Source organism: Pelmatolapia mariae, linkage group LG17 (assembly GCF_036321145.2).
Source record: "Pelmatolapia mariae isolate MD_Pm_ZW linkage group LG17, Pm_UMD_F_2, whole genome shotgun sequence".
Taxonomy (NCBI): Eukaryota; Metazoa; Chordata; class Actinopteri; order Cichliformes; family Cichlidae; genus Pelmatolapia; species Pelmatolapia mariae.
This window is the reverse complement of record NC_086242.1, coordinates 26,500,559-26,519,725: the sequence shown is the minus strand read 5'-3', so window position 1 is coordinate 26,519,725 and position 19,167 is coordinate 26,500,559. Positions and strand designations below refer to the sequence as shown.

General features: G+C 39.9%; 1 protein-coding gene across 2 annotated transcripts in view; it reads right to left on the bottom strand.

The window, feature by feature from the left end:
* zc3h3 (zinc finger CCCH-type containing 3) overlaps nt 1-19,167 on the bottom strand; it is a 68,514-nt gene that overhangs the window by 26,557 nt on the left and 22,790 nt on the right. For both annotated transcript variants that reach the window (XM_063460549.1, XM_063460550.1), the window contains exon 4: nt 1,588-1,738. In XM_063460549.1, coding sequence (XP_063316619.1) covers nt 1,588-1,738 — 151 coding nt within the window. The remainder of the gene's footprint in view (nt 1-1,587; nt 1,739-19,167) is intronic.

The following is a 19,167-nucleotide window of genomic DNA, read 5'->3' as shown; positions in this document are numbered from 1 at the left end:
GTTTTACCAAATCTGGATTGCACAAATTAACTCTGCTCATCATCAACACACAAAACAAATACACAAAATTATTTCATTACAAGTGGCTACGCGAACAAATTACAAGATCGCACAATCTAAATGACAAAGACAGCACTGTTGAACTTACCAACAGTGACAGCTGTAGACATATCGAACTCCTTTCTAGCACTACAGAGCAGCATGAAATCTGTTCACTAAGGTCTGTGACACACTATGTAATTCAGAGGCATAAAGTTGAACTTGATTCTTTCTAAACTTTGTTATGTTAAACTGAAACCTTTATTCTTTCTATGTGTACAATACAAGTTAATCTCATATACTGCAACAAAGAAATGAAGCAGAACTGTCATCTCGGTTTCAAAACACCCCTAATCTAACTCTTAGGAAACCAGAGAATTGAATTATGGTTTATATTTAAACTGTTCTTCCAAGTCTTGGCAAACAAGAAACATAGGAAATAATCTTACACACATAAAAAAAATATATCACATTCTTTATTCTTTAGATCTTAGTGTTAGGCGTCTTAAACATGCATTCTTGAAACTGGCCAGCAGGGGGGCACCCACTAATTTTAAAACGAGGTCTGACTGTGAAGAAGTCTATGAGAAAATGTTTCTTGATTTTTTTCTGAACTGCTAGTTTCACTTGTTCTTTAACATAATATGTTAATTTTGTAAATCCCAGTCGCATTTAGAATAAAATACACAACCTCACCCAACCACCATCGCCCTGGGAACCAAGGCAGCAACATAATTGTGGAAAACCTTGGAACAACCATGTTTTCAGGGATTTCAGTGTTTAAGCTAAGCTTACAAGTCTCGGTTATGAAAAGATTATTCAAGAGTGAATTTTTCTCAGTGACAAAACCTTGGATATCACATCACATAAAGAGCAGTTTGACCTCCTCTTAGCACCATATCAAAAAGACACAAAACAACCTCCATTCTCTATGTTAGAGGGCTTAAAATATGGGTGCTGCACTGACTAGCTGATTAACTGACATAGCTTTCTGGCTCCAACTTTTCAAATGTGGTATACAATGAATCTATTTGAAAACACCAATAAAGAGATCTCTTTGTGACTCTGGAAATAAAACAGTTTGCATTTTTAATGACAATTTTGATGGACAAAAAAAGATGAATAATAAAACCAGTGAGTCCAATTAACATGCATTCATGGGGTGAACTCAGAAGTACTAAGACAAAGATGAAAGATTGATGAATGAAGATAAAGAAAAAGTGAGAGATGAGGGCTGCAATGACATTAAAAAATAAATAAATAAATAAACACACCCAACCACCCAGCTCCCTCTCTCTCTCTGTATCCGTCTTGGATTTGATGTGTTCCCTGCTGGTATAAATTAATGTGAGGAGCACACTATTGTAAATGGTTTATTCTCTGGGTTATCTACTGTGTAAAAATGAACACCATAAATTTTCGACCCCTACCACTCATGCTACACATGACTGTAACATAAAAGACAGGGATTCACTCTGCACTGAAAGATATCAGAGACTGAATCACATTAAAGCCAGACCTGAGGAAGTATCTGATAACGTGGATTACCTGGCAGACTGGATCCTCTTGGCACGCCAGGAAAGGGCTGGGTTGTAATAGAGGGTCTGCATGGCACTGGAGCCCAGATGGGTCACCATCTTGTAGCGTGTCCTGAACACCCTTTGGGAGGCGGGGTTACGATGGGAGGAAGAGTTGGCATCTATGGGCAGGGATGATTAAGAAACAGAAGCCAGAGTTAAGCATCCAGGCAGTGAGTGTGAACAAATGCACATTTACATCATTCTGAATGCATAATGTGTGCATACACACACATAAGTTTGTCTGAGAACTCTGGCAGGTGTGCTCTTTAATAAGCTTCACATATAAAAATGAGAGGGAATAACAAAGGCAGAATTTTTATGAGTCTAATAAATCATATGCTCTGTCTCCTTCCTCGCTGCTATCATTCCTCCTACCCAGCCTCCCTCCTTCCTTCTCACTTTAAGTCTCATTCGTTATATCATTTTACAAATCCATCAGAGAAGAGGCATAAGAGCAGTGAGATCGGAAAGGGGGGTGGGGGTGGGGGGGCTCTAGTGTTGTTATTTATTTATTTATTTATTTAGACTGTTTATCCATCAAGTTATTTTATGATGGCCTAAGCTGGCTGACGCACAGAGAACAGAATTTGCATTGAGGATCGCTGGAGTCCCTGTTCACATCAACATCAGCCACTACAAAGGCCTGTGCACTGAAGTTAAATTGTAAAGACATTGTGAATACCTCTAAAAGTTTTTTTTTTGTTGGTCACACTTCTGTATTCTGTAGTTACTGGTAGTCGTTACTAATATGTCAGATAAAATGTATTTTTCTGAAACACTACCTACTTTTTACTTTCCTTTCATTATGACAACCCAATAATTAATAATAACAGCAGGGGTTAGTGTCAAAAATGTAGTAGTGTATTCTAATTCATGGTTGTGCTGTAGTTGGTTCTTCATTTTAGCCTCTGCCACTGAGAAGAGAGAAAATACAACATAAAGAACTTCTTTGCAGAAACCTGAAGCTGTGTTAAAATAATGCCACCTGCAGACTGCAACCACTGTTTGGGTTACTCGTCTGTACATTATGAGTGAGTCTTTGACGTGGTCAACATGCTGGTGTTCACCTTCCTTTTCAAGCCAACTTTTCAACCAGTCAGCATTGTCAATGGTCTCATCACAGTCTGCAGTCTAACCCTAACCCTACCCCCCACCACCACCCCGAGATCTGGTATTCATGATGAGAGAGTTGGACTGCTGAATAATGTCTTCTGCAGCATATCTCAAAGATTCTCAATGCCGTTGAAGTCTGGACTCAATTGTGGCCAAGATTGAGTGAAAATGATGTTTTATGGTCCCTGAACCATTCTTTCACAATAAATTCTGTCATTGTTGTCCTGGAATATGCAAGGGAAGAAAAAAGAAAAAGTAATCCACTGATGGAAAAATCTGTTCATTCAGTACATTTAGCTACACTGAATATAGACCTGAATCACTCTGTAATAGAGTTAATCTAATCAAATCACACTGGTTCAATTCTAGCAAGAGATACAGATCCCCCTTTGGCAATACGTCAGGAAGGGATAAAAGTCTGCCAGTTCAGACATGCAGAGCTACCCTTTGTGGTATCCCCTTGTAACTGGGAACAGCTAAAAGTGGCTTTATGTATTTATATGTTATGCGATTGTTTTTATTCAGAAGAGTGAATTCAAACAAGTTTGGCTATCATCCGGCTTGCTTTTTATGTTTGTCACTGTGTTGTTGTTGGTCTGTTTTGCTTGTTAATGCTTTGTTCTTAACCTTTCATTCTCTTTTTGGATGATTATGAAGCACTTTCGTCAACACTGATGTTGTTTTTAAAATGTGCTATAGAAATAAATCTTGATTTGATTTGATTTGATTTGAGAAGAAAAATAGATTGAACCTGGCTTTTGTTGCTGAATTCAATTTTAACATTCATGTAAAATCTACTTTTCAAAAGAGGTTTTTTTGAAATTCAGTGTTCAAACTGGTTGGATGACAGCGGCTTAAATACTGACCAAAATCACTGTGATAGCAATAAGCAGCATGAAGAAACTTTGTTTGACCTTCATCAAAAGTTCTTTGAGCCCATCATCTTGGCTATCAGGCTACAAAAACATTTTAGTCACTTTTATTTATGACCACATGTGGTCATAAATAAAACTCAGTAAAACTGGTAAAACTCAGTTACCTACACCCATTTTCTTTACGTTTTAATCACTAAGTGCAGCCATGACTGCCTGTAGAAAATGAGGATTTTCTAACTTTAATGTTTTTTCATCTGTTACTACTTCACAAATTATGTCAAGTAATTTGACAGCAGGCATGGATTTAATGGTACTAATGTTAATGATATTTGAAGAAAAAGCAACAATCTCCCACTACCACAGACAAGAAAAAAAAAAGATTTTAATCAACATGAGTCAGTTGCTCAGTGTATTCACTCAAACTATTAAAGAAAAAAGAAGTCATTATCTGCACTCTCTTCCCCCTTCTACCAATCATTCAATGCAGTGGTCAGCGACAGCACTCAGTCTTCCTAATGAGTAAAGAAAAGAGTGAAGAGAGGTGTTAGAGGGAGGAATTAGGAATGAGTTTATGCACTCAGTGCAGAACTCATTTCCCATCACCTCTTTTACAAGTCTTTAACTGCCAGTTGTTAGGATTGTTGCTGTTTTAATTAGCGCCCAATAACAAACCGTGACCGTCACAAGGTCTGTGGTGAAGAATAATGAAATGATTCCATTTCCACTTCTACTCATTCAACCTTCCCTCTCTCCCTCTCGCCACACCTCCCCCTCATTCTTCGTCCTGTTCAGAGATGCTGGTTTCATTTGTCAGCCATGATGCAGCTCTGGATCAGCTGGAGAATTTATCTCAGACACACATTTACTGTTCAACAAATCACAGGAAGGGGGGAGGCAGGGGGCTGAAATACTGACAACAGGTTTACAACACGATCATAGACACAAGCACACACCCTACATTAGTACACCAAGCAGTTTAAGTTTATTTTTTTTATTATTTTTTTTAAAAGGTAGCATTTTTTCACCATCCCTTTTTTTGCTAGAGGGTGCAACAGGACATGACTGGTGTGTTAAAAAGAAAAAAAAAAGGCTTTCACACTGTATCAACAATCAAATTGTATCAATATTACATGTAAAGAATTCCAAAAAAAGGTGATTCTGTTCAACTGGATGCAGGGTTTTCAAGTGGGAAAAATATTTCATTACCCACTCTGTGCCAGCTGACTGCAATGGAAAAAATATTTATCACGATATGAATTATTTTATATCACGATAACGATATATATCACGATATACCACCTGACCTGTGGTCATCTGGACAGTACGCAGTCTGTAAACAGCGACTGCAGAGGGTGCAGTCTTTGTTAATGAAATGGATGGTTGCGCTCATGTAGGGCTGCGTATCTTTGCTCGTCCATAGGTCAGTCGTCAAGGAATAATGCACGACACTGCAAACATCCTTCTCTACTTTGGCCCGGCATGCGTCATATAAGCAAGGCAACTTGACTTTACTGAAGTGCTTACGTACCTCGGATCAAGGACTTTGACGAGGTCACGAAAGCTGTCCTTCTCAACTACATAAACAGGGGCCATGCCTTTACAAATGTAACGCGAGATGGCTCCTGTGATTTGTTTATGGCGCTGGGACGTTTTCTCATAAGGGACTTGTGTGAAAGACTGCTGTATCTTTGGCTGGCTATAGTTTTTCTTTTCCCAACCTGCTGCAAAGAAACAGCATGTGCATCAAAATAAACTATTTCCAACAGTGTAATTTGAGTTCTAAGCATCCCAGAAACGATACAGAAAAGCATAAAGTCAAACATAACTTTTAAAAACACCAGCATAGGCTTATAAGGCCCTGAAAGTAAAAAATTACATTTTCCGTGAAAATGGCGTCACTTCCGGTTTCGATCAGGTAATGGTGGACATGCGATAGTTTGCGATGACCTATATTCCAACGTAGGAAGTGTTATGAACAGCTGATCGGATCAGCAAAGCGTGTTTCTGGAATATTATGTTTTTGTTGCTGCAAGTGCTTTTTATGCAATTTTTGCAAAGCTATATGTGGAAGGAAACCGTGACCTAGGACAAGCTGATGGCATAAGATGTAAGTACAACTCCTCCGGTTTCATATGCAAAAAGAATTATTGCGCTAGCTTACGTGGTTCCAGTTCTACAGGGATTTAAAAATAGTTAGGCAAAACGGAGCGTTCTATCGTCCACACGATATGTATCGTCATATCGCCCAGCACTAGCTATGAGTACTGTGATCAGAGAGTTGGGGAATGGAGCTCGATCTTACTTTAAAGCTCAGACTTAAATCTTTCCTTTTTGGTAATGCTTATGGGCTAGTTACGGATGGCTGCTGGCGGCTTCCCCTGATGTACTGGGTGTGATTTTTTTTTCACTGTCTTAAACCAGTATCAGTAATTATTAAACTATGTCTCTAATATATTGTGTATTTTGTCTCATCTCCCTTTGCTCTCTCTCCTCTTTTCGCTTTTCACTCCCAATCAGTTGCAGCAGATAGCTGCCCCAGTGTGAACATTGCTCTCCTGGGGCTTTCTTCCTGTCAACAGGGAGTTTTTCCTTCCCACCGTCACCAAGTGGTTGCTCATAGGCTTTTTTTCTCTCCAATATTGTAGGGTCTTTACCTTTCAATATAAAGCATTTTGACCTTTGTGAATTGGCATTATATAAATAAAACAATTTATTTATATAAAACTGAATTGAGTAGTTTTTGAAAAGGGGTTTAAAATAATTAAGTTATGGGTATTATTATACTGTTAGCAATGCAATAAAAATATTCTTTTAACAGGTTTTCGACCATAATACATATAATTTTTTATTAAATGATTCAAGATGTTCAATAATTAAACAACACAGACCAATCATTTCTGTGTGTGTAATTACTTCTCAGAAACCCATTCCGATTAGTGAGTGTCATGTTGCAAACAGGAATTAAATTTACTTCAGTTTTGTCATGTCAAAAAAACAAAAATATCATGACAAAACTGAAATATATTAAGTCAATTTGAGATAAAAGAGAGAGAGAGAGAGAGAGAGAGAGAGCGCGAGTGAGAAAGACCTAGCTTAAAAATAAGACAGTACAAAAGGTAGCCCTAGAGGGGGAATATGGGTGGGGGTAGTCATTTGTACAGGATTAGTTGCCTGGCTTCTAGTCACTTTTTCTCCCACAATCCATCTGTACTCCAGTCTGAGCTATTTGGGCATCCTGGGAGATGACAAATAGGGCTTGTCAAAGGTGCTGCCACGATTCCCACCCTGCAACCTCATACACCCACTTTCACCTACCTTCCCTCCCAACTAACACCTCAATGTGTCTCTAAGCACTCATTGCAAACATCATGACATCAACCGTGTCCAAGATGCTGTCGCACAGCTGTTCCACTCCTGCTGTTGTTTAATGACATCTATAGTGAGTTGTGCTGTTGGTGTTTTCGTTTGTGTGCATGTCAGCAGGGATGGATGGACGGTGTTGCTCTGATTGTAAACCACTGCAGGTTGTGTTGGTTGAGTGGCTCTTGGAGCAATGGGGTTTCAATCTTCCACTATAGGACCATGACCAGTGAGCATGTGAACACATACACGCACACACAAACACACACTTACTCACATACATACACCTGGGGTCTCCATCTTCCCTTAATAGACCTCTGACAGTGGCCTGCCTTCCAAGTGGCGCCCTACACTGTGAAGCCACCATTTGCAGACGCACGCAGCTCGTATCCGTCCATCCATCTCTCACTGACTCGCTGCTGTGAATCTACAGATAATCTACTCTCGTCGCCTCACGCTGCACTCATCGCTCCTTTTGCAAGTGGTCTGCCTTCTAGTCACAGAGCCACATTAACTATAAGGCTTCAACATAGTTTTCCAGTTACCCCTTAAGATACTCTTGTTTAGTGCTTCTGGCCCAGTACAGAGGTGAAAGGAATTTTGTTTAATGACAGTATATGTCTACCTGGTATAATAACAATGCTACTTCTATCCCTATAAAGTAGACCGAGCATCAGGCATGACATGACCAATTACTGTAATTATTTATTTTCTGTCAATCAGTTAAAGCAACCAAGCAAACGGTATCACAATTACCCACCAAGTACAAATGAATTAAAAACATAGCAAAAGAAACCAGCCAACTACAATGAATATATTAAGTAGTTTTAGCTGATATCTATTTGTGATAGTAATTGGTACATGAGACTAGAGTATTGTGTTGAAGTCTGTGGTTTTCAAGCAGTTTTAGTTATGGTTTTTAGACTATTACACTGAATTTGCAATCAATTCAGTTGTTCAGGTGAAATCCAGTCATTTATTGTCGCTAAATATGTTAATAAGTTTAAATGTGGTTTTGTGCATTTCAGACATTAAGGTCTTTTACAACCCTTTGACAACACTGATAACTCATTAAGACAAATCCCAAAACAGATAATTGAAATACTCGTAGTTGAACTATATACCATATTGAAAAAACTAAGAGTAAAAGCAGCCATCTTAGAGGAGGGCCAGTATTCAATTTTAGAATAACACCGAAACCTTGCAAAACAGACTTACTTTTAATTTTAAAAGCTCTTGCTTAGGTGTTTTGTGTTTCTTGCTCTTTGGGCATTTGGCTCTTTGTTGCAACACAGTCATGAGAGAAACGGGATAAATCTTAAATAGACCCATAACAATTTGCATATCAACGGCATTAAAATTTGAAAATTTGAGTGAACCAACACCTCAAACCAAAAATCAAGTTTTTTTTTCTTCACTTCGTCCCTCTGATTATAACAGTCCAGCAGACAAATTCACTTTTTTCATTTTAGATCCCACTTCATCAACATGAAGAGACAGATCATTTAAGTGGATCTGAAAGTGTTGAGCTCAAGTTCTATCCCTAAGATGACTGAGCCCCGTATCATAGACTAGACTTTAAGAAAACTTGTCTTCCATGCTCTCTTTTACACTCTATCCTAAGCTCAGCATCCCGACAGTGCACCACTCTGAACCTCCAATCCTGCATCCTCTTAGGGATCACCCAGCAGTCTGCCTCTCCATACCTGACGGCTAATTCCAGAGAACAGCAGTCTCCTTCTGCCCCCTCCCTGGAACTAACCGATGGATAATAAATCTTATTATTGACAGTGCCTGTTCCCCTTGCCATCACATGTTCCCGTCCCCTGGGGCTCATCCTCTGACTCCCACAGCTCCATCTCTCTCAAAGAAGACAGCAGTGCCATGCTAACATCAGACTTAACAAGCAAGTTACCACAATTTAATAACCCACTGGAAGTCAACACAGTTATGATAATATGATCTCTGCGTGTTTGACACCCAGCGACACTTTCTGACAGATGAGCCAGAGACGTCAGAGTTTGATGTCCCGCCCTGCCAAGAGAACTGCATTCCATGGTCTTGGAATTACAGCATCTCGTAACTCCCAAGACAGCAGTATCATCCGCTCACAAAGTACGAGCAGAATGTGAGCCCTGTAGGTTATGTTGCATGTGAACAAGTTTAGCATCTTGTTTTAGGAAAATCAAGAAGGATGGGGAAATGTGCCAACAGATGATAAAAAGTTCACATTTTTCCATGTAACACTTAATACTCGAAGCCTTCTCTGTCAGGACAGGCAGAGTATATCTTTATCCGTTTTTAAACTAAAATTATAAACAGGGTCTATTATGTCCACTGTTTCAGGACATGTGATCTGTGTGAATCCTGTTTGCTTGCGTATGTTTAATGCTTTATATGGATTGAGTAGGCACATTATTAAAACCACTTACTGCTGAAGCAAGTAACACTGATCACCTTGGAGCAGCAAACTGCTAAGAAACCTCTGTTTTTGGCATTTGTGTGGATGGACACCCCTTAGAGCAGGGGTCCGCAACCTGCGGCTCCGGAGCCGCATGCGGCTCTTTAGTCCTTATAGTGCGGCTCCGCGTGGTTTGGGAAAATAAATTAGAAGTATTTAGCTGAAGTGTATTTTATTTATGTTAGTTCTTTTTTTAACTTGTAGTTCTAAATTGGAAGATTATTGTGATACTGAAATATGAAAATAAAATTATTTTTTATTATTTTTTCATCGCTCAAAATAAGCGTCACACTCGCGGAAGCCGGTATACCCGCCGAAACGCCATGCATTTATCGAGACTTTCAACCCCAGGTAGGCCAATTATGGATCTTCGGATCCACATTATGTCAGCAGCTATTCTCCACCGTGAACTATGTTTAAAACAAACACCGCTCACGCCTCACAGACGACAGCTTACAGTCCTGCGTAAAGATGAAAGTGACTTCGTACAGCCCCGATTTGCAGACGCTGTGCGCAGAGGTTCAGGAGCAGAAGTCCCATTGTAAACATACCACGGCAGACCCGACGATGTTTCCATGAACATGCTTTTCAGCATCTCTTTATTGACCACTTTTCACACACGGTTGCTGTACGCATACAGCCGGCTGTAGCTTTTCAGCTCACAGCCCGACACATACCAACAACAACACAACAGCATAGATAGCACAGACGTTAAGGCGGCGAGGCGTGACTGCGGGTGCCGCTCAGGTGCGTCCGCCTCCCCTGCAGCGGCGCTGCAGACGACGCCCCGCCACACACATTAACCAGGTAAAATACATATTTAGGCAGAATTTTGCAAATATCTATTTTTCTTTTTTCAGCAGCATAGTGCTTTTTTTCCAATTATTTTTTAAAAGTCAGGTCAAGGCTCCAAAAGCCCAAAGGCGATATAAGGGTGGCGGCTCACAACAGTTTTTGTTTGCTACATGGATCATTTTAGTTCATGTATGGTGTCTTTCCTTTTGTTATATTTCTTTAAGAGTTCAAAATGTGTTAATTACATAAATAAAATGTAATTTTCTCCGTAGCACTTCATGGATTTCATAAGCAACACACCTTATCTTCATTTTAGATGTCAAAAAGTATTTGCGGCTCCCAGTGTTTTCTTTTGCGTGGAACCCGGGTCCAAATGGCTCTTTGGGTGTTAAAGGTTGCTGACCCCTGCCTTAGAGAAACAGTACTTGGTCTATAGTAGCAGCACAAAACATTTAGCAGGTTTACTTTACCATGACCTTTGAAATGGGCAGATTTATTTAAACCTTGCTGATAGGAGCTATTTCACTCTCTGCTGTGGGGACATCACCCTAATCTTTTTTTTAACTAAATTCAAAGATCAAAAAATATTTTAAGAATTCATGAGGATATGTGTGTATTTTTAATTATGTAAATTTATTCTCTTTATGACCCCTGATTGATTCCCATAGATTAAAAAAAAAAAAAGCTTTTTTTTTTAAATTGGCAAAATAAAAAAAAACAAAACAAACTAGATGAAGAATTAGTTCTACAATAAATGTGATGACAGACAGATGGTGTTAACCAATTGCTCTTCAGTTCATGACCAAATTAACACTTGGATACAAGTGGTACAATGTTATAGCTACCAAAGTATTTCTGTATGATGGACCTACAATCTTTTTAGACGAATACTCATGGGCTCCATTAGTGGTGAGTGCCATTAGCAGATGCTGTCAACCAGCGTGTTGGTGATGTCACCACAAAGAGGGGTGTTCAAGGGGGAGAATGTGGTTTGTGGAGTAGGGAGTGTGGTGGGGGAGAGAAAGGGGAAGGCTACTGGCTTGTGGCCTCGTCCGTCATCATAGTGGTGCTATCAGCTGTAACATATCCAGCTGACCTGGGAAACAGGCTGCCCAGAGGAAGGGCAATCCTCCCATTCAGCCAAGTGCAAGCACAAATGCATGCTGAGATGGTATAAAACAAGAACAGCTACATTATACTGTTTCTGATACTGTTTTTGAAAGTGCATGTAAAAGTTTCAGTTATCTAGTCCCAGCATGTTAGTACAGTTCTGGAAACAGTCCAAACCCAACAGAAAGGTACGAAGTGATATTTTTACACTTCTGAAGGGTTGGGGGGGCTCTGGGACCAGGGCGCGGTGGTGCGGTTGCCTCTCCGGTGGTCCTCCTTGGACATTCTGACCCTGGGGGGCCTCTGGATGTCCAGGCCTGGGTCTCCTCCATGTCTGCTTCATGCTCTGGGAGGCAGGGCTATGGCTCCCCACACCCTCTAGCGGATCGTTACATGGACAAACCTTTTGAACTGTTCTCTTGTTGTTTGTTTTCTTTTTTCTTCTTTTAACAGGTGATCCAATGGATTCTCTCAGTGTCTCTCTTGTCTTCTCTTACTGTCCCCCCTTCTGCTCTGTTTTTCTTTCTTCCTTTCTTTCTTTCTTTCTCTTTCTCCCTTTCTGTCTAATTGTCTGTCCAATTTGTAATAACTTAAAATAATAAAATAAAATAAAATAAAATAAAATAAAATAAATCAATCAAGTGGACCAATATGGCATTGCCATATTTTCTCCACTTGAAAAAATAAATCCGTTGGGCATCTTTCCTGGCCTTCAGATAACAATTCTGATTGCTAAAGTACCAAACGGGACAGGCAAGAAAGACAGGGAAAAAAAAGAGAAGAAGCAGCTGAAGAAAGAGGACTTCATTCAAAGAGTTCAGGAAGGAGTTGAGACAAGCTCTGGGTGGTAGGGAGGAGTTACCAAATGACTGGAAAACTACATCTGTAGTTCTGAGGGAAAATCCAAAGAATGTGTTTGGCGTATCCTTTGGATAGAGGAAGAGGATAACGAGACTTGGTTATTGAATGAGAAGGAACATGAAAATATTCAGTATTCAAAGGAAGAATTTAGCAAAGAAAAAGTGGGATAGTCAGGGAGTTGCTGAGTTGCTAGGCATACAGCTACGGTGGCAAAGACGAAGGAAAAAAACTTACAGTAAATTGTATGTGAGGCTGGGGAGTAAAGATGGAGAAAAGGACTAGGGGCTGATGAATGCATAAAATGAAAGAGAGAGAGAGATGAGGACAGAGGATAGTTAGAGAGAGGACAGTGGAATTTTTAACAAGATTGTTTAAGACAATCTTGAAAAGAGAGAAGGTTCCTAAGTAATGAAGAAGATATGTGAATGAAAGTCAGAATACATGTGTGTGAATGAAAGGGAGACAGGTGGAAAAGTAAAGATGTAAGAGCAGCTATATTGAAAAGAGAGAGGAAGAGAGAGGGGTCGAAAATCTAAAGATAGAACTGCCATTCAGAAGGAAAAGAGGAAGAATTCAGAGGTTTATGGATGTAGTGAAGGATTGGAGGGTTGGTGTGAAAGAAGAGGACGCTAGGGACAGAGTGACATGGAGGCCGATGACCTGCTGTGGCCACCCTTAAAGAAGAAAAAAACACAGCACAATCCTTAAGTATTTTTCCAAATGCTGAATAATATTTAAGTAAGCTTGACAACATCCTTGATGAATAATTAAATGTTAATAGCACCTGTGTGTGTTTTTCCAGTGTACATGTATGCCCTTGTGGCCATAAAGAACATTAATAATGTAAATACGACATGGTGAAAACATACATTTCCTGTGAACTCAACCTTGACCCTGACCCCAAACCCGTAAGCTGCCAAAATCTTTAGTGGTGATTGGGACTTGGTCAGGTTCACTTCAAACGCTTCATACGTGTCCCAAGGTACACACACCATGTTACGTTTGGTCAAAGGGATGAGTCTGGCTGTCAGTCAACATATCCCATTAGACACATCAAGAAGAAGTGCCTGGGGCTTAGTCCACTTAAGGACTGCCATTATTCCATACCTTATATGTGCATGTCTTTGTGAGTATAGAGTAGGTGTGTTTGTGTGGGTACTGAGAGTGAGGTTAAAATGTATCTTATAAAACCCTTTTTCAAGTGCAAACGGAACACCTCTCAAGGGCAACCTAAGATTCAATGAGGCATGTGAGCAACACACATCAACAGCTGAAAAAGCCCACGGCACAGGAAGAAGAAAGAAAAAAGAAAAAAAGTGACTGAGTTAAAGAAAAGAATGAGAATGGGGAAGCGAATGGGCTTTTAATCAAATGCTCTTCTGTTTTGGATTTTTATATTGCAGCATTAACCAAGATGTAGCCATCTTCAGGTGTCTGGATATGAAATATTTTATAGCAGTAATACTGAGCTGTCAACATGGTGACAAGATTATATGGTAAGATAACCCCAGGTTCTTCCTGAAGTGTGAGGAGTCGGATCCTGGAGTGAGAGAGAGTGACCACCAGGACAAAACCACTGTTAAGGTCCTGAGTGGTGAACCAAGGCACCTTGGCAGTGGACAGGGACCCTGCAAAACCTTCCATACAAATCGATGGAGAAGCGTCTATAATATTTGAATTTTCATTAGATTACTTTAAAGCAGTTTACTGAACCGGACTGTTTCTCCGCATTTTATATTATTATGTTTTTCAATTTTTTGGGGTTTTTTTTGTTTGTTCTTTTAAACCAGAGAATGACAGTGTTTCTCAGTCAATATCTAACAGCATTCTTGCTTTAAATCCTAGTCCTTAACATCAAGTCTGTTAGCTCTTGAAGAAGACTACCAGGAGTGTATCTCTTAGGTCATGGGTGACACAAACTAATGGGTGTTTTTGACCATGAAGGTCATCTGGCACGGGCAGACACTCTTTCCTGCCAACCTTAGACTCCATGAGAGGGGTTCTGCACCTCCCTGGTGTCTAAAAAGTCTGAAAGGTCTTGCTGTTGTGCCCACAAATATCTTGTGCTTCTTATGATATCGCATCTGGAGAAGGACTGGCACTTGAATATTAAGAGACACGAGCTTGTGTGTGTTGGTTTGACTTGGTTGATTCATCTTACTGAATGATGGGTTAAAGACACATGCAGGGTCTTGCAGTTTGTCAGTCACTGCACACACAAGAAGCAGAGGTGACTCACTGGTAGAGATTTAAAGCAGGACTGAGGTTCTGGTTGCAGATGCCAGCGTGACGCACATCCATCATGCTGCCGATTCTTTTGGGCCAGTGAGTGATGGAACCCAGTCAGCCGGTTGGACACCGGCCCTCAACTTATGTTTCAGCCACAGAATGAAAGACAAGGAGGTGATGTACAAGCCCACAGGGAGACACACAAGCATCATGAATGTGTTAGAGTTAAAAGAGTAGGGGAGAGAGCTAAGGCTGAGGAAAAAGGTGGTCAGGATGTCGAAAGGGACCCGGATAGGACAGATAATGCCAGTGCAAAAAAGGAGCATTTACAGTAGATGTGCTTTACACTTTTCGCACTCATTCAAAGTCAGCGAACATCAATGCGGGCAAGAGTTTGAAAAATACGAAAGAACTAAATGATGCCTTTCTGCATGTTCCATGTATGGCTAAAAGAAAAAAGATAATTGTACAGATACTTAACTTTTACATTTTGGGCTCTTTCATTAACTGCAACTTTTGCAGTTTGTGATTATTCTGTGGATATTACATTTAGTCCTTAGCTAAACTTCAGATATTTGTAGTACAGTTTGATTTTGTAATTAATGTATAGGCATTTTCTTAGGATGCCAATTACATTAACATCTGTAAGCACTCCTATATTAAAATCTTCCACCTTCTTTTATGACTTCTTCTCCCTCTATAATAATCAAAGTTGTTAATTTATTTATTTTTACTAAGGATGCTACATACATGAGCAGAAAGTGTCCTTGTGTTACTGTAAAGTTTTAAGTATCCAGTAATATACAGACTATAGATTTACAGATGGCCCTGGGCAATGACAGTGATATTCAACCTCTGACTGTCAAAGTCATGAAGACTGCCTGCTGGGATACTACGCAACATACATTTGATAGTACAGTCTGGCCCCATGCCATGATCAGCTCAGTAAAGGCACTGCATTACCAGGGTGAAAACTAAGGGTTTGTGGGGGTGGGTGATGAGACACAGCCAAGTCTCTTATTGGCTTGAGTGCCAATTTGGTGAGGGGAGGAGCCTGAGAGGATTCCACTACCCCATCCTATAGAGAAAACAACCATGTGTTCTAAGGAAAAAAAAACAAATAAAAATAAAAATAAAAAATTGCCCCTCTTGAATGCTTTCCACCTGTAATTATCACCTCTTTGCATTGTGCTCACACTAAACTTTCCTTTCCTTAGTTTTAATGGATCATACCTCGCCATGTCTGCGTAGGTGTCCACAGCTCTATCTGTCCTTTTTGTGTGCAGCATCCTAACCCACCCATAGCCCCTGCTTCATTCCATGGTGGCATTCTGGGTGCAGCTGCCAGAATCTAATTGGTCCCTCTGGGCCAAGGGAGAGCTGGCATCAGCCTGCTAAAATGCTGATCACAACCAGAAGAAGTTGGCATCTGGTAGAAGCAGATATTGCCACCAAACCACTGGCATGGTCCACTCACAAATACACAACACAGCAGCAAAAACACTGCTAAAGGTCCTTCAAAGTCACAGATAAATGCTTCAATTCTTGCTTCATGTTAAAATTGCTTACTGAGCACAGCACCAGAGAGTATGATCAGGACCAGCTGAAAAATAAACTACTTTATCCATGAGACATGCTTCATACCAAAAACATATAAAAAATAAATACTACAACCATAACTATTTAGCAGGTTCTATAGAAACAGATTCCAGTCACTTGATCAGATTTTTAAGTTGTCATTAAGTCAAGTATTAATAATATCAGTAAATCTCAAGACAAGCTCAGTCAGTTATGTCTTTAACTAAAAAAAGAGAAAAAAACTCAGTCTTTTTCTGATGTAAAAAAAGTCATGAAACCAAGACTAGAAAAGTTCTCTGCAAACAGCATGTGTTGTTACTGATGATGCCTGCAGCAATTAGGTTAACTGTCCTCATCAGAATGCTGTATAAGCAGTCTGTTGCTCACATTCGGTGTGCGAGGTAGCATCAGCAAAAGCAGTGCCAAGACTTACATGACTGTCGATTATGTTGCACTACAGCATTGTCCTGATTATTTGCCACGTGCCAGGTACAACTGGGATCAGTATACCATATTATGTACTCTATATTCTACCATATACCTAAATACCAGTGTCAACAAAGTTACAACATTATCATACAAAAGTTACTGCTAGCTGGCTAACCGTTTCTATCTTCCTTAATTTTGTCCATTACACAAAATTCAATTCAGTTTTATTTATACAGCACCAAATCACAACAACAGTCGCCTCAAGGCGCTTTATATTGTAAGGTAGACCCTACAATAATACATACAGAGAAAAAAACCCAACAATCATATGACCCCCTATGAGCAAGCACTTTGACAGTGGGAAGGAAAAACTCCCTTTTAACAGGAAGAAACCTCTGGCAGAACCAGGCTCAGGGAGGGGCGGCCATCTGCTGCAACCAGTTGGGGTGAGAGAAGGAAGACACGATAAAAGGCATGCTGTGGAAGAGAGCCAGAGATTAATAACAAGTGTGATTCAATGCAGAGAGGTCTATTAACACATGTTGAGTGAGAAAGGTGACTGAAAAGGATATACTCAATGCATCATGGGAATCCCCCAGCAGCCTACACCTATTGCAGCATAACTAAGGGAGGATTCAGGGTCACCTGATCCAGCCCTAACTATATGCTTTAGCAAAAAAAAAAGTTTTAAGCCTAATCTTAAAAGTAGAGATAGTGTCTGTCTCCCGAATCCAAACTGGAAGCTGGTTCCATAGAAGAAGGGCCTGAAAACTGAAGGCTCTCCCTCCCATTCTACTTTTAAATATTGCTTAGTTATCTACATTTATGTTGTACTGCTAATTTATTGTTGGCTAAAGTCAATGTTTGACATCACAATAATTAGGGTAAGTTTTGGCTTTAGCATTTTTTAACAACAGTTAAGACAGCTAGCTGTAACATAAGAGCATCCACACAGACAGCAATTTGCTCACTGCACACCACTTTGTTGCAGACAGTTCGTTGCTAGAGGACATTCCAGGTTTCAGTGGCCTGAAGCCTTGTGTCATGAAGCTCCATGCTGTAATAGCAAATCAGCATTATAAAAAAAAAAACATGCAATTTTGGGAATTTTTTTTTTGTGAACATCATTACTGAGGTAAATCAACACAGGTTATTCCAAACTCTTCATTATATATACAAACACGTTAAAACAGGAATGCAATAAAAGACATATTCCAGTGTGAGACAGACAAGTGGAGGAACAGCAGTAGAATAACTGTCTCTAAAATAGATGTGGGGTCGTGAAATTTAAGTATACAAGCCTAACTGTAGAAGAGCAGCTATGCTATTATGTATCACATGCACAGAAGCAGGTAATACATGCACAACTTCTGCACAACACAACTGATGGTCCCAACCCCATTAAGAAAGCAAGAAATTCCAAAAATGAACCCTGACAAGGCACACCTGTGAAATGAAAACCATTTCAGGTGACTACATGAAACTCACTGAGAGAAGGCCAAGGATTTGCAGCACTGTCAACAAAGCAAAGGCTGGCTACTTTCAGGAATCTAAAATATAAGACATATTTAGAGTTATTTATCTTTTTTTTTCTTTGCTGCAAAATTCCATATATCTTGCTTCATATATTTGATATCTTCAAATCTACAATGTAGATAGTAATAAAAATAAAGAAAAAACTTCAATGAGAAGGTGTGTCCAAACTTTTGACGGGTAGTGTGTATCTTCATTCTGTTGCTCTGGAACAAACATCTGCTTTCTCCCTCTGCCAACATCTTCTTTACAAAAACTTTTTTAATATATTCTCATTTCTCATTTCACTGTTATGCAGATGATTCTCAAATCTACTTTCCTCTTAAAAATAATTCTACAGCCTCTTTAAAAGTTTTGCCAGACTGCCTTGATGACATTAAATCATGGTTGGCATTAAAATGTTTCAATGTAAATGATAAAAAACAAAAAAACTGAGGTTATACTATTTGGACCCTCGTTCTTCTCTTTAGGGGGTGAGAAGACCTGGACTTCTGGAAAAGTCCAGAACTCCCTTCGTAACAAATCTGGGGGTGTTCTTTGATTTATTCAAAATTGAAGGCACACTGAGCCAGCATGTCTACTACAGCATTCTGCAGCAACATGTCATTCCATCTGGTTTGTGTTTAGTTGGTCCATCATTTATTTTTCAACAGAACAATTACCCGAAACACACCTCCAGGCTGTGTAAGGGCTATTTGATAAAGAAGGAGAGTAATGGAGTGCTGCACCAGATGGTCTGGCCTCCACAGTCACCTGACCTAAACCCAATCGAGATGGTTTGGGATGAGATGGACCGCAGAGTGAGGCAAAAGGGTCAACAAGTGCTCAGGATCTCTGGGAACTCCTTCAAGACTGTTGGAAAACCATTTCAGGTGACCCCCTGGCAACCTGTGGTTCTTAGGGAAAATTGTCTATTTCCTGACCGATTGGCCAATGGCTGGATATTGCTGGGTGTTGTCAGGTTAACTGGTCGCAGTAAGAATTTTGAACTGAAATCTCCTTGTGATTGTTTTGGTCACTAGCAGACTGAAAACAGTCGCCCATACCTGAATGAGTTTTCATTCAGGGGCATTGACTCTGTCTCTGTGTCAGCTTGAATGCGGTTTTAGCAACTAATTTAACAGCAACTGCATTCAACAACCAACTGGTCAGGGTAAACAGATTTTGTCTTATCAACTGGTTGTTGCCAGCTGGTTGCTAGGTT